The sequence below is a fragment of the Camarhynchus parvulus genome, chromosome 12 (assembly GCF_901933205.1).
Source record: "Camarhynchus parvulus chromosome 12, STF_HiC, whole genome shotgun sequence".
NCBI lineage: Eukaryota > Metazoa > Chordata > Aves > Passeriformes > Thraupidae > Camarhynchus > Camarhynchus parvulus.
This window is the reverse complement of record NC_044582.1, coordinates 14,046,035-14,061,903: the sequence shown is the minus strand read 5'-3', so window position 1 is coordinate 14,061,903 and position 15,869 is coordinate 14,046,035. Positions and strand designations below refer to the sequence as shown.

General features: G+C 43.0%; 1 protein-coding gene across 26 annotated transcripts in view; it reads left to right on the top strand.

Annotated features, from left to right (window-relative positions):
• MAGI1 (membrane associated guanylate kinase, WW and PDZ domain containing 1) overlaps window positions 1–15,869 on the top strand; it is a 333,541-nt gene that overhangs the window by 255,227 nt on the left and 62,445 nt on the right. For 13 of the 26 annotated variants that reach the window (XM_030957046.1, XM_030957045.1, XM_030957044.1 and 10 more), the window contains exons 4-8: window positions 1,913–2,119; window positions 4,957–5,167; window positions 8,524–8,606; window positions 11,418–11,456; window positions 15,769–15,826. In XM_030957046.1, the coding sequence (XP_030812906.1) occupies window positions 1,913–2,119; window positions 4,957–5,167; window positions 8,524–8,606; window positions 11,418–11,456; window positions 15,769–15,826 (598 nt within the window). The remainder of the gene's footprint in view (window positions 1–1,912; window positions 2,120–4,956; window positions 5,168–8,523; window positions 8,607–11,417; window positions 11,457–15,768; window positions 15,827–15,869) is intronic. The other 13 variants (XM_030957054.1, XM_030957052.1, XM_030957050.1 and 10 more) reach the window with 4 other exon arrangements.

Sequence of the window (15,869 nt, the reverse complement as noted above, 5' to 3'; positions counted from 1 at the left end):
CTACTCCGGCTGGAACAGAACTGGGAGCTGCTCTGGCTGCTTGGGCCTCTGCCCTGTGAGAAATACCTTCACAGAATCACAGAATGATGAGGTTGGAAGAGACCTCTAAGATCATCGAGCCCAACCTATGCCCTAACACCTCACCTAGACTATAGCACCAAGTGCCATGTCCAGTCTTTTTTTAAACACATCCAGAGATGGTGATTCCACCACCTCCCTGGGAAAAGCATTCCAGTACTTTGTTATTCTTTTGGTGGATTTTTTTTCCCTAATATCCAACCTATACCTTCCCTGACATAGCTTCAGGCTGTGTCCTCTGCTTCTGTCAGTGCTGCCTGGTGGAAGAGACCAACCCCAGCTGTCTACAGCCTCCCTTCAGGAAGTTGTAAAGAGCAATAAGTCACCTCTAAGCCTCCTCTTCTCCAGACTAAACAACCCCAGTTCCTTCAAACATTCCTCATAGGGTTTATGTTCCAAGCCCCTCACCAGCCTTGTTGCCCTCCTCTGGATGCACTCGAGCATCTCAACATCCTTCCCAAACTGAGGGGCCAGAACTGGGCTTTTCACCTCACAGGAGGCAGAGAGGGGGAATGATTGCTAGTGTTTCCTTTTCCCAGATGGACTCTGCCAGTGCAAGTCAGGCTGATTCCAGCTCCTGATGGGTCCTGGTGATCCTCCTTCCAGGAGGAGCTGCTCCAGGATCCTGCCAGGCTCAGGGGTGAGGCTGGCTGGCCTCTTCCTGGGTCTTCTATTGTTAAGAAAGGGATTGTATTTTTCCTTTTACAGTCAGTGGGAATTTCACCAGGCTGCCACAACTCCTCAAATATGGTGGAAAGTGGTGTAGCAACTCCATACAAGTTCCCTGCAGATGCACCTCATCCTTCCTGTGGACCTGTGCACCTTCAGGTTCCTTAGATGGTCTCAAACCTGATCTTCTCCTACAGTGGCTGAGAAAATATGTACTGAAAAATTGAAAAATAATGCTTTCAGGTTATATATAGCATATGGAGATCAATGAAGAATGTAAATAAATGTATGTTTTAGAGAAGAATTTTGCACTGTTGCCACGATTGAACTATAAGTGAAACAGGGCCAGTGAATACCTCTGTGCTGTGCTGGCATGAATGAACATGCACTTATTCTGTGTCTCTTCCATGGTCACTTTAAAATGGCAGGGAGGCAGCCCAAGCACTCTGCACTGTTTCCATCACAACTGGTGATGGATTCTGAGCATGTGTTGGCATAACCCCGTGTGCATCTGTGTCCCTTCAAGCTTAGCTTTAAGGTCTGGGTCTTCACTTCTACCCAAGTTGACCGAACTGCTGAATTTCCTCTTTGAACAAAGCCATGTGGTATCTTTCCTTTTCTCTCCTTTGACTAAGTTTTCTTTTAGAGAGAAAATAGTGTTTGCTTTCCAAATGCAACATCCCCCCTAAAAGAACCTGTGTACTAAAGCAGGCCATCGAGCCTTTCATCACTTCTCTTGGTGATAGCAGTCATGAATTTTTTATTTTCTGCAGGGCTCACTCCAGATCTGCCACAGCATTGTGTGGGTGCACACATGTAAAAAGGCTACTAATTGAAATTCAGATGTAACGAGATGAAGTTTTGCTATTCACCATGACTGCCTTTTGTTTTAGCCCATGTACGCTCAGTGCACCTAAACAATACAACCATTGCTTCTCCTTTTAGATTTGACAAGAATAACTAAAAAGGCAAGAAATATTTCTGTGTCTGCTTTAGAGATGAAGTATGCACCCCCAAAAATGGGAATGGCACGTGTTAGCTTCTTTATATACTTATCTGTGGGGAGGGACAGAAATTTTAATGGAACTGTAAAGAAAATGAAATGGAAAACTTACTGCTATAAACTGTTCTCTTTTGAAGATGCAAATGTGTCTCTATTGCCTAGGTAACTATTATGGAACGCCGAAGCCTCCAAGCCAGCCCCTCAGTGGGAAAGTGACTTCCACCAATGCTTTGCAAAACCTGCAGTCTGGCTCCAAGCAGTCGACTCCAAAGCGAACCAAGTCTTACAATGATATGCAAAATGCTGGCATAGTGCATACAGAGAATGAGGAAGAGGATGATGTACCTGAAATGAGCAGTAGCTTCACAGGTAAAGCAAAAATAGTGCTGTCCTTCAGTTAGAATATGTGGGGAAGGTTTTTGGAGGGTATTTTGAAGAGGGGGTGTTGTTTTTAATGTGTTTTCTGAAAAGCTGTCAGTGTCAAACGGGACTGGCTGACACCTGAGTGGCAGATGCCCAGGTGTGGTCAACCACATGCACAGCTGGGCCTTTCCAAAAAGCCCTTGTGGGATTGAACTGGTTGAGACAAAAATGTGGTAAAGTTCAAATCCATTAATTGCAGAAAGGTCAGGGAACAGTTGAGCTATGGTTGACAGCAACAAACAGTATGAAATGACTCAACCAGGTTTACATTTGAAATTAATCATTGCTCCTTCCTAAATATGTTGCTGTCCTTTATCCTTCCTTGCATCTAGAGCTGCCCATCACATACAGTTACTGTCCTAGGTCCTCTTCTCCAGGTACCTCCCAGCACATGGAGTGCTGCTTGCTGCAGGAATGAGATCTGGAGCACGGATGCAAGTTCTGTATTTCATGAAGGTCTTGTGTCCTGCTGAACACAGATCTTGGCTGCCATCAAGCCTGAGCTGAAAGATCACTGGAAACCTTTGCAATCTCAAATCAAGTGCTGTGCGGGCAAATTCAGAATAAAACACCATTGGAGATCCACTGAGTTTCCACAGAAATCAGCTGGAAGTTTGTGAAGCTCTGAGGGGCAAGAGCTCTTCCCCATGTCCCTAGTATTTGTTAGTGCTTAGAGCATTGTTACCTCAGCTCAGTTTCAAGCCCTGAATTCATCTTCAGGGCTCCTTTTGAGGCAGGTGCTGAGCAAGTATTATCCACACCTTCAAGCCTTTCCCAGCTGCTCGCCTTGGGAGCTCACCATAACTGGCACCCAGTCCTTTGTCCTCTGATCTCTTTCTATCACTATGAAAATTTCCCTTCCCAGCCCCTGATGAGTCAGGAGATCTGTCCTGCCACTCCCACCTGCCAATGTCCTGGCTCTAATATCTGGAGCTTTAAAAGGGTTTAGACTGAGATTTAGTTTTGGTCCTCTGCAGGCCAAACTATCGAATGGCTTTTGAGGGTTGTACTCTTTTTTGGCTGTTACCTGCTACATTTCCAACTCAAATTGCTTCTAACCAGCCTAATTTCTCCAGGTTAGAATTCCTGTCTCTGCTTACCAGCTCATTGACAAACCAAGTGTGGTTTCTTGCATATTGTGACATGACAGCAGCCTCAGCCTTTGTCACGGGATCTGAGTTTGGGAAGGAGCTAATGGGAGATCTGTTATTTGATTTCCTTTCTGCCCATCTCAGTTTGGTGTCCCTGAAGTAGCTGGAGCATAATTTCTCTTCCTTGTTTTCCTTTGCAAGATGAAATACTAGAAGATGCAGATCATTTGTCACAATGTTATCACACCCTGGCCCCTTGCCTTCATTAAATGAGCACAGAATCAGGAAGAGAGTTATTTCTCATATACCAAAGTGATTCCTTATGCTTATTTCACATGAAAGTGTGCTAGCCATATTAAAATCCTCCTGCTTCTCTAGGAGACCTCTGGGTAACTTGTGTTTTCCAGATTTTGGCATGTTTGTACTCTCAGTTTTTCGCTGGCGATGATTCTTTCACGCTTCTTTATGTTGTCATCTTCTACCTAAAAATATCAAACTCCAGGAGGGCTGAAAAGCAAGCACTGAGGGTACTGGTATAGTCTGGATGTTTTTCTTCCTGTTCCTCCCAGTGTTCTCTTTTGGTAATGGCAGCACACAGACTAGAATGATGAAGGAGCTGTTTCCAGGGCCGTGGGCTGTGAACTGAGGATGTCCATGGTCTCGGGTGTGGAGAGCAGGGAAGGTCCTGTCTGTGAAACCCCTTCAGCCCCAGTCCTTGGGGACTTGGCAGAGGGTGACACTGATCTCTGTTTTTTGTTCAGTGCATTGTCAAACTGTGCTTGTACTGATGTTCTCAGGGGATGTGGAAGTACTGCCATAAATTTTCAACACCTTCAAGAGCCAAACAGAGGAAGTCCCTTTGGTAGACAAAGGGTTCATTTTAGCATTTGTCCATTGTTGCCAAAACCTCTCTGTGAAGGAGTGAGGGCACAGACCTGCTTATTGGGGAGCGTTTACTGTCATTAGTGATGGGAGGGGATGAGCAGCATTGTTTCATGGATACAGCTCAAAACTGCATGGATACAAGCATCAGAAATATTTCCTTAGAGGGAGAAGGGCCAGATACAGCATAAAATACTCCTGACTGACTTTGACTGGAAGGGTGCTGTGATGAGCCTTGGAATAAACCTCCTCAAACAGCAAGAATGGGCACTAGTGAGCAGCAACACGTGGACACATGGTACAGTGCTGACATTCATTTTAATTTTTAATTTAAATAATACACTGCACTGAAGACACTCACCATTAGCTTGTTGACTTTGAGCTTCTGACAACATTTTGCGCTTGTAAAATCTCTTTTGATCATTCTTCAAACAAGAAATTTTATCCTCCTAATCCTGTCCCACAGTTGGCACTGCAGGGATGAACCTGTAAGCCTGCTTGAAAGCACACTGAACTCCTCTACACCAATGAGCCCTCCTCAGATAGCTTGGAGGAATTTGGTACCTCAGCAGGGCCCTGCTGGAGCTGATCACAGCTCCTGGTTTGTTTGGCTGGCAGAGGGTGTGTGGGCAAGGAGAGCTCGCCCCTGCTGCCTCAGAGACTGCCGGGGCTCTGCCCTCGCTCCATCTGCTGCCGTGTCTCGTGAATTAAAAGGCAAGGAGAGGAAAACTGGCAGGATAAACCTGGAGGAGCAAACTGGGGAAGGAAAGGACTGATTGTCACTTGTATCACCGTGTGTTTGTCCCACAGCAGAGTCTGGTGACCAGGACGAGCACAGCGCGCGCATCGGGAGAGAGGCAGCGCCCGCGTCCGCGATTGAGAGGCACACCCACGTCCCCACCACGGACCCATCTCAGAGCCTCCCCCAGTACCTACCTCCTGCAGCCGAGGATAACCTAGGTCCTCTGCCAGAAAACTGGGAGATGGCCTACACGGAGAACGGAGAAGTCTATTTTATAGAGTAAAGCACATTTTTGTTGTTCTGATTCCATCTCGCCGCCTCTCTTTGGGCATAAAGTGAACCTCCATGGATGTGTTTTGTGTGTGTATTAAATATTTAGTGTATACAGTTAGGTTGCAGAGCTGTTAGTTCTTTACTGCTTCTGAAGGGGGTTTGCATTTCCTGATTGGATTAACATCCAAATTACTCCTGAGTTCCAAGGCAGAGGGAATTGCTTGTTTTATGAGGGTAGTTACAAAAGCAACAGACACTTATAAAATACAGGCCAGTTGTTTTCACGGGTGGAATGAAAGCTCCTAATTGGAAGGGCTGAGACTTCATTGTGTGCATAATGCAGTAGAGGGGATTCCTCCAGTCCTGGGCAGCAGAGACAGGGATGGACTTTGTGTGCTGTCCCCTCATCACAGCAAAGGGGCCAAATGTGTTAATGCTCTCCAGTGGCTTGCAAAAGGTACAGCTCAGTGCAGGGTATGCACAGCAAGTTTGGAACACCTCAAGCTCTGCAGTCTTTGCCTAAGAGCTGATTGCTGTCAGCAGTTTTATGATGATATTGATTTTTTTCATGCCATAAATAATAGTCTCAAATTATACTTGTCTAAATTTATTGAGGTAGGAGTAACTTATAAAATAGTAGCTGTTAGTGTAAGAGATGTCTTGCACAGAGTTTAGCTAGACATTAACACTCAATTAGCCTTTGAAACTCAAACCCTTAGCTGCCAAGTAGAAGAGGGGTTGAGGAATTGATTTTGGATTTGATGGTCTGTTTAATGCAGTTGTGGAAACCCTACCAGAAGCCAATGCCCAGTTACTGCAGAAGAACTTCCTCTGTTAATTGGCCCTGTCTCCTGTGGAGAGTTACACCAGATCAGGGCTGTGAGGGCAGCAGTCCTGCCTCATCATCAGGAGAGGAGACTTTTGGACAGGGCCAGGGCAAGGTTCAAGAGCAGGTTTTCTCTTGGCTCCAGTGGCAAGGGAACACATGAGAGAAGATTGCCAGAATATCTGAGGATCTGGGATGGCTTAGGGCACCGCAGCAGCCCTTCTTCAGCTGGGAGAGGGCTGCTCTGAAAAAGGCCATTTTCCAGGGCTCTCTCAATTACCTGGAGAAGCTCCAACAGTCCCTGAGTGTAAGACAAGGTCAGAAGAAGGCAGAATGCAAATTCTCATCAGATGAAACCAGGATGAGTACATTACCCTGAGCATGGCTTTCTCCCCTCACTGTGTCCTCAGGATGCCTCGTTATTTGATGTACTCTCTGCCCTTTATATAGAGAACAGCCTAATAGCCTGTTCAGCCTGCCATTTTCCTCCTTGGAGGAGGACAGATGATGAGCAGTAAATGCTGCCCAAGCAGTCAGTTGCTCCCCTTTTTGACCCCACAGGGGCCCCTGCTGTCCTTCCTTACAGGTGCTTCCATCAGGGGTTCCGCTGCCGCCACCGATTTCCCCAAACCCACCCCCATGGCTGCTGGGTCTGTGGTCTCTGAGCAACACAGGACTGCAGCACCTCTAAATAATTTGTCAGGAGAATCATGTGTGTGCTGGGAAAACACAGCCTGTAGCATAGGCCTGTGTAATGTGAAGCTCTGGGAGCAGCACCCGCTCCCTCCCTGCAGTGCGGTTTGAGGAGATGCTCCCATGGGGCTGATTTTGTGCATGAACCTGCTGCTGTGGATGCAGCCCTGAATGACTGCAGTTCTATTAATTCTGAGGAAACCCTGAGCCTAGAAACCATTTAGCTTGATTTGTATCAGATTAAGAAAGTGAACTAATGAGCAGTGTGGACCCAAGCTGGCTCAGATGTCTGTTCTAGCATCTGTGGTGCTTTGGGTATCAAGTCAGGGTGCTGAAGGGAGCAGCATGAGCATCTTGCACAGAACCAGTGCAGGTCCAGTGGGGCCAGGGCTGTGTGTCAGATAGCCAATCCTGATCTAGCTGGAGGTATTTTGTTCTTGAGATATGTTTCTCTGGTGCTTTAATTGAGATTTTCATTGTCCCAGTGCCCTGTTTCATTATCTGTGCATGTTACAGGTCTAACACAATCCTTCCCACCTGAGAGTGTGATCTGAAAGGTGTTTAGCTAAATTTGCTGTGCCTCAGCAAACTACACTGTTGTGAGCCTTTGCTTAGCAAGTATAAAATTGCGAGAAATATGCAAATATTCTATTGCTCTCCTCCCACCACCCTCCTTCTCAGCTAGACTGCAGACTTGCTTATAAGTAAGGTGGCAGAGCCCCTCTGCTTTATTTTTGTTAACTTTCCTGACTTGCTGAATTTCTGCCATTCATTTTTCCAGGTGCTGATCAATTGCTCTGAAGCACACATAAGGATTAAATACATTTGCTCATCCTGCCTTGGGAGGGCTGGGTAGTAGGATGTGTAAAACAAGGACCTTTTATTTACTCATTCAGATCCTGGGAGCAGGGCTGGCCCCTTTTCTTGCAGTACAATACAAGTTTGCTGGTTGGTTGTTAGCTCCTCAGGGATCGTGGCCCTCATTACAGGGCCCCTCATGAGACTGTTGTGAGGCTAAAATTCAGTTTGTAAACCTCTTTGAGACCTTGAAGGAGAAGAAAATGGCATTACTACACTATTGAAACTTAAAACTGTTAAGCAGTGTTAGAGGCTAAGCTAGATAAGTGATTCCTCAGGGACTGCAGGTTGTGGCTAAGATGACACCAGGTTGTAGAAGAGGCATTTTATTATCAGATTGTCTGCTTATGCAAATGAAATTATGGGAGAAAATAACTTCTAGAAAAATGTATTTTAAGCCTGTTTACTATGCAACCTTCACCGCTGGGACTGGCATCATGAGGCTGTCAGGGGACTTGTGGAAAGGAAGAGTTGAAAGTAAAGCTGCTCAACTTCCATCAAAGGCTTAGACAGAACATTTTTATTTGTGTAATTGTAAAGTTTTCAGTCAAAATCATTTTTGACTAATGCTTGGGTCAACTCTAGACATGTCAAAGGTCTTTTGTAGGAACAAAACTCACTGAATAATTTAGTAAGGAAGGGAAACTCCTGCCTTTATCTCAGAGACACCTCTGGGAATTAAAAACAAGCCACCAAAGACAAACAATTTGGAAATTAATATTCTAATATTGCAGCATTCACTTGCCTCTTTCCAGTCAGGAGTGCTGATTTGTATATTTTTACTTGTTACCTTTGTGTTTTCAATGCCAAAGTTCTTGTGATTTGGTTGACTAGTTTGCACATCATCAAATTGTAGAGCTGTTTCTTTGAATCAAAAGTATGCCTCCAGGTCTGTTGAATAATAAAGAGGATATATACTTTTATGTCATGGATACTTCAACTCTGCTTTATTAACAAAGGTTGTATTTCTGTTTTTGGTTTCCAGCCATAACACAAAAACAACATCTTGGCTAGATCCACGGTGCCTGAACAAACAGCAGAAGCCTCTAGAAGAATGTGAAGATGATGGTAAGAGACTAAAAATAGTGACATAATACTGTGTTTGGTCCATTCCTAGATGACTTTTTTTCCTTTTCCTTCTCTCTTTCTAATAACTAGTATTCAGAAAAACTTTTAAAAATTTGAAAAAGATTTATTAGGAAGTACAAAGAGACAATATCCATAATGTTGTAAAATTGCCGTGAATGTGTAAAACAGCCACTGAGGTGCCAGATCATTTAATAAAAATCAAGGAGGTGCTACAAGTAAGTTTTTGCAAAGGCATTTGAAAAGCCACTGATGCTGAACAAGACTCAAAGCTGTCTGACATGTTTGCTTCTTGGATCTCTGTGTGGGAGGGAGTGACTGAGTCTCTGTGTGCTCCGCTGTGTTCCGCTTCAACCTCCTGCTTCACATGGATTGAGAGAGTTCTGTTGCTGTTTCCTTGTTTGAGCAGAAATAACTCAATTGCTTCACTTGTGCTGTTAAATGCTGACGGTCTGCGCAGTGTCGTGATTGCTGAAACAAGTTCCATTTGAAAGTGTAAATTTCTGACGCTGAAAATTTTGCACTGAGATTTGGTATTCCTTGAGATGTTGGAAATGCAAGCCACTGTCCGATTTAGAGCAGCCAAATGCAGGAATGTTAAAGGAGGTCCCTTCCTGGCCTCCTTAACAAGATGTTGGAAGAAAAAGTGAATTATGAAAATAACTTAAATGTTTGGGAAAACCTGTGAGGGAATTTTGGTCTACTGACCGGGAAAGGTGATGGAATTGAAATACATAATCTTGGGTAATACAGTTCTGTCATGGTAGACACTTCTTAAAAATTGAAGGGTTTCCTTCATCAGTGAGGGTGCTGTCCTTGTAAAATCAGTTTTCATAATACAATGAACCACCTACTGGTGTCAGTCATCACAATAAAAATCACAACTTTATTTCAGAAAAGAATCAGCTCAATCCCTTTTCACTGTTAGGTTCAACTCTGGCCTCCAGAACTGCTGGTGACTGTTTTTACACATGTAGTAGTGTTTCACCCTCTCCTACCTTTCACTTGTGAGATTTTGCAGGGTGTGACAATTTACCTCTGCCGTCTAGGCTGCTGTGATGAAGCAGGTCACCAACTTGCTCTAGAGCACAGTGCAGGATACCCTCAAACCACAGGGATGTGCCAGGCAAGGAGCAGCCAGCACCACAAGGCTGCAGAGGGTGGCTGAGCTCCTCTGTTACACAGTTTGAAGTCTCCTCGCAGAAGGGAAAGTCTTTCTCTTCTCCTCTTAGCAATTATAAAGCAAACATTGGAATAATTTGTTTAATTTGGAATAGAAACATACAGCTGGTATTATTGTATTTCATTGAGTTCATCATTTTGGAGAGCAGTGGCATCTTTGTTTATCAACTCCTTAAAATCAGCTAATTTCATCTTCCCACACACCCCTTCACTTCATTCACCAAGTTGCTCATTAATGGATATTTTTAATATTCACTAGTTAAACCAGTTGCTTCATAGTTACAGTAGTGCTCTGCAGTGCTTTGCTTGGCTGCTATAATCTTGCTTAGCACATAAGAATAATTATGTTTTAAAAAACAGGGAGGAGAGAAGGTTAGGTTAGTTTTTCTTTGCCACAGAAGCTGGATGGTTTTTGGCAAGGGTCACTGTTGTGTGTCATTCCTTAAGAGTCAGTGGGATGACTCCTCTGTTTTGTCTGGTGTGTGTGCATGTGAGTTGCCAGGCTCATCCCACCCTCTTTATGGATTTTATAAATGTTAGATATTGTTTCAGATTTGTTTGGGTGCAGCTGCCTTGTGCTTTTTTTTCATCAGGATACGTGTCCCTTTTTACTTGTTTCCCATTGTTTAGGCTATCAAAGGAAATTGCAATTTGTATTTCACACTAATGGTCCCAAACAACTGCTTTGATAGAATATTTTGCAAAGAGGTCATGGAATTAGTTTTTTGGGTGTCCAGATGTTTCAACCCTACAACCTCTGTTTGCTTCTGTCGTTCATTTATGTGGCTTAAACTTTGCTGTACTGGGTCCAAGATTGTTTTTACCATCTTTGTTCTGGTTTTGTCACCATCTTTCATTTTCAGACTGCATTATTATTATTTATAGGCCAAGCAATACTTTAATCATCTGTGTCACTGTTAACTTATGAATATGGAGCAGACAATGATAAATGGAGCAACAGCGAATATTGATGGCTTTGTGTCTTTGAAAAATTATGTGATCTTTGTCCCAGGTGCCCTGCTAAAACTGGTGCATTCCTGTCTGTGCCTCACCAGTGCATCTGGACTGGGGGTCTGTGCCTCCAGTAAAACAAGGCTTCATGCCTATCTAAATCATCTGAGTAGGACAGTGAGGTCTGTTGGACCTTGTGTGCACATAAATTTAGATGTTTTCTTGGAAACCTTGCTACAGTAGTCCTTGTTTAGGTGCAAGGTTTTCCTGTCAGACTCCCTCATTAGTTTCCAGGTCTGGCCTTCTGATAGATCCATGTGTCTGTAAAACAGATTGCAAAGGTTGGACTGTAGGATCTGAGGGAAAAGCCTCACTACAGTGAGAACATCACAGTTTCATGACTTTGCCATATCAAACCATGACATGGAAATAGTCCATTGATGAAGATGTTTTGAGAGTGCAAGAACCACTTTTTTCATTATCTGCATCAGATCCATCAATATTCTGATCACTAGAGCGTGCTAAATGGGAAGCTTGGGCTTGGTGTGTAGAAAATTAGTGCTGGTTCTGCTGTTTGCTCTAGGGAATTTCTTGCTTGGGGCTGGTATCTGAAATTTTCTTTTAATTTTTTCTGTCTCATTTACTGCTCTTCCCTTGGAGAAGAAGGGGTGCACACGGAGGAACTGGACAGTGAACTAGGTAAATCATCCATCTCTCATTTTGATATTTGACTTCAACTGCACTGTTTTGAGCCTTTAATTACTTTCTTTCTTCTTTGTATCATTTTGCATCTTTCAGGTTTTATTTTTTTATTTCAATAGGAGTAATTTATCAGCAAAACTTCCCCAGCACACAAAGCATTTATCTTTCCCTAGCTTCAGATCTGCAGTGCTTTTCTTACTGATTCAGAGTTTGAAGAAAGCTAGAGAGCACCAATCTTGCACAGTTGTTTCGAAGCCGCTTCCTCCTGGACTCTGCAGAAGTTGGGATCTTTTCCTTTGGCATCTCTGGCTCCAGGAAAAAGCTCATCGATGCCAAAGATGAAATGAAGTAGCTCATGATGCTTTTTCACTGGGGCCCAAGATATTCCCCAGACAAGAGAAACTAAATGTGATTCAGAAAGTTTAAGTATTACATCGGATGCTTCAGCTGAGCTTGTGAATGAAACAGCTTAAAATTTTCCCTCAGTCAGTGATTTTATAAACAGATGATTTTCAGTGATGTGGTACACTTTTATTTGCTGCATTTCTTTGTAAAGGATGCTGTCTAGATATCTAATCTCAGCAGTGCTCATTGTGTTTATACTGATGGCAGAGGTAGTTGTTATTTCTGTTCAGCTATGCTCTAGTGCACTCGCAGAGCTGAAGGGATAAGAGGTTGCATAGGATTTTATTTCCACCAGGACTATTATTGCTTTTTAAAAGGACTGTAGTTACAGTTCATAGTTCTGCATACTGGAGGAATTGTATTACCAGAGAATTAAGCTCTGGTTTCTGTAATGACTTGCAAGGAAGTGTATTCTGCTCCCTGCTTCTGTGTGATGGATACGGCATCAGCAGCCAGCAGTGGACTTGGAACACTGCTCCATGAATGGTTCTTGAATATGCCTGGAATAAAATGCCTAACTTCTCATAGAGCAATTTGAAAGAAATGACAATTTAAAGAAGAATGCAGTCTCTTTAGTGGTCCATGAGTGTTATGTGCAGCTTGCACAAATGATCAGCAGCAGACCAAGTAGCATCAGAAGTAGGTGGATGCACGTCAACAATCTGCAAAGAGTTCTCGCTAACGTCTTCACAACCAGTGGCTTAAAATGAGAGGGAGGTTTTAAAAAAGCAAATTTAGAGGCAATATTAAACAGAAATTACCCTTCTTTCAGTCTGCTATCAGGAACTAGTGCAACAGCAGAGCTGAAGGAATAGATGCAGGAAAACTCATTAATTGATAAGCCTGACCCCAGATCTGCAGGCACTTAACGTACACAAGTGTTCTGCTCCAACACCACGAGATTTTCCCTTTGTTTCAGTGCAGATAAGTTTTATTGAGCTCACAGCCCAATACACTGTTGAGATGTGCAAATGTTGCAGTGTAAAGAAAGACATTTTCAAATTACTCTATTGGTTACAGCAACATTAAGGAGGTGGCATGAAAACTCAGTATAGTTATAGTAACTCAGGTTTGTAAAAAAATGGTTGGCAACAGCTATTTAGTGCCTTAACTTATCAACAGTTTCTGTTCAAAATATAAGAAGATTAAGACTTGAGGCATTTTCACAACTTCTTGTTTTCCAAAGAGCTGTGGAGTAATAGGACACATTCTAACAGAGGGTTGTTCTTCAGACACAAAAATTTAACCTAGAAAGCAGAATTTAGCATGGCTTGGACCAACCCTCCTGGCTTCACAGGGAGCAGTAAGAGCTGAGTGTGCTGAGTTCCTCTCCAGCTCCTTCACAGTCATACATGGCTGCAGCTGAAATACCTGGTGGCTAGAGAAGTAATTTTTTAGGAATCCATCCAACCCCTCTGTATGTAGGGCAGGATATTAGAGCATCTCAACAGGAATCCATGTACTTATCCAAGGCTTAAAATTGTGATATTAGATATTTGTCCATTGAATTTGCCCACCTGCTGAAAGATGCTCTGAGACTGCATTGGTGCTGCAGGGATGTACCAAAATAAAAACCATATGGCTCACTCAGGCTCCTAATGATGCAAAATGTTTTTTGAAATCTCATCTTTGTGATAAAATCCAATGGTCTGGGTCATCTTCAGTTTGGCAGGAGAGATAAAGAAAGGAGATGAATAATTTAAAGCAGGTGAGAAGTTAGACTGCAACATGGCTATGGAGAATATTGTCTTTTACTTTAGAGAACTTCTGGAAGCTTGTAGGAGTCAAAAAGTGCATCTACATAATCATCAAGAAATGTGTTAAAAGCTGCAGTTTTGTATATTGTTATATCTGAAAACATGGAGATTTCTTCCTTTAAAAAAGCTGCAGAGATAGTAAACTGGAAAGATTTTGGCATTGTGCCATTTTTGGGGTTAATAAAGTGCTGGTGTTCTCATCTTTTGTGAAAATACTTTAAATGGGAAGAAAAAAAAAGAAATTAAATATCAAAATCTTTTGTGAACAGAAGAAAGAAAACAATTTTTTTTTGCTTAAACTTTAAAAATAAAAAAGCACTTAGCAGTCCAAAACAGACAAAAGATATTTAGCATGAGAACTGCTGGAACTCATTTGAAGGCATTTGTTCATCACTTCTCCTTTCCCTCATTGACTTTTTATTTTTCATTCACCCCAGCTTGATCTCTTTACCATTCTACCTTCAGCACAGTGCAACAAACTAAATGGATCCGACAGCTTGTGATTTTCCCAACTGCATGCTAGGTTGTAATTGAATCCCACTGAAACTCTTGGAGCCAGTCCCAGGGTGCTCTCACCTTCTGGGACTCCTCTGCAAACCTGAGAGTTCTCTTTGTGAAAAGACTTTCCAGATTGGCCTCTAGCTTTCTGACCTTTTCTCAGATAAACTTGCAGGGTGTAAAGGAATGTCTAATTCTGAAGTGTTCAATCTCTGCTGATAAAAACATGGAGTTTTTTCATGCCCAGAAGTTAGCATTGGCTTGCATTTAATGGCTTATGTCTCAAGGAATCCAAAGATGTTAAACACAATGAGGATAAAATAATGATAAGAATGGAAAACCTACCTTTATCTGCAAATAAGGGACACGTGGAGCAAAACCTGTGAAAGCTGATTTCATCTGATCTCCAGCTAATTCTGAACACAAACATAAACTTTGAGTAATTAGTCCGTGTGTGTTTGTATAGATTCTGTTCCTCTCCAGTCTTGAGATATTTCTATCCTTATGGCAACGTTGTTCTAATTAATGGGCCATTGTTGATTGTATTGGCTCAGCAATTGATGCCATTAATGGAAATAAATCTCTGCATTTGATAATGAGCAAACATAGATTACTGTCGGTGTTGACAAATTTCATGTTAAATTTTGACAAACTACTTTGCATGGGCTATTTGAACTTGTATTATCCAACAGTGTTGGGTTTTTTTCTATATTTAAATGAATGTGCAGAGTTGGTGGGTCCACATGTGCACAGTCTATAGGGTGGTGGAGGTTTAAATGAGTGGCACAAGGATCAGGCCCTTAAATAACACATACAGCTTTAATAACCCTCAGTTGGATGCTGAAGTGATTGCGTCACATTCACTAATTACAGTTAAAGTACTATCTGCAGCCTAGAAAATCAACAGGAACAAAAGAGGATCCATTTAAAAATGTTAATTTCATCTTGAGAACAATTTTTTGTCAATTATGGTAATGAAAGGAAGGAAATCTCTGTTCCATGTGACTGTGGCAGTGTGTGTTCTTACATGAAGTGTTGTGCAATCAAGTGCACCTCCTGGCTGGGTTCCATATGTAGGCATACATGGTAAATCCACCTTGTCCTGGTTTTGTGTTGGGCTCATGGCTGAGCGGTGCAAATCCCAAAGAAAAGAGTAAAAAGATCCTCTTTTCTGCACTGGTGAGCATAAATGGCTCGGCCCTGGTACAGGAGATGGAAGTGGTCTCTCTCAGTGGGCTACAGTTTTTGCCATAGTCTCACCCACCTTCATGGGTTGGTGTTGAAATGCCCTGGCCTTTCCTGCATTGATTTCCCCTGCAGTGCTCCATCCAGGGCCACTGGCCATGGTGGAGAAACCAGGGGGGCACTTGAGGCAGTCCCAGACAGGAAATTTATTGAGCATTTGCTCATTTAATGCAAAAAGCAAATCAAAAATTGACTGGTGTGGGCATTTTCCCAGTGATGTGCTGACCCAGCGCAGGGGGCACAGGCTGGGGTGTTGTGCCAGCCCTCCAAAGGGGGCTGTGATAATTCTGAAAAATACCCAAAGCAAGGCCTGATCTACTGAAGAGTTTTGCACGTTGGGCAGAAGCAGCTGCCTGTCAGAAAACACCTGCCTTGGAGGTTTCAGTAATGCTTTCTATTTCCAGAGTTGCCTGCTGGTTGGGAGAAAATTGAAGATCCTGTATATGGTGTCTACTATGTAGAGTAAGTGCCGCTGCCTGCTCTGCTGGGGCTGTTGGGGGGAGGA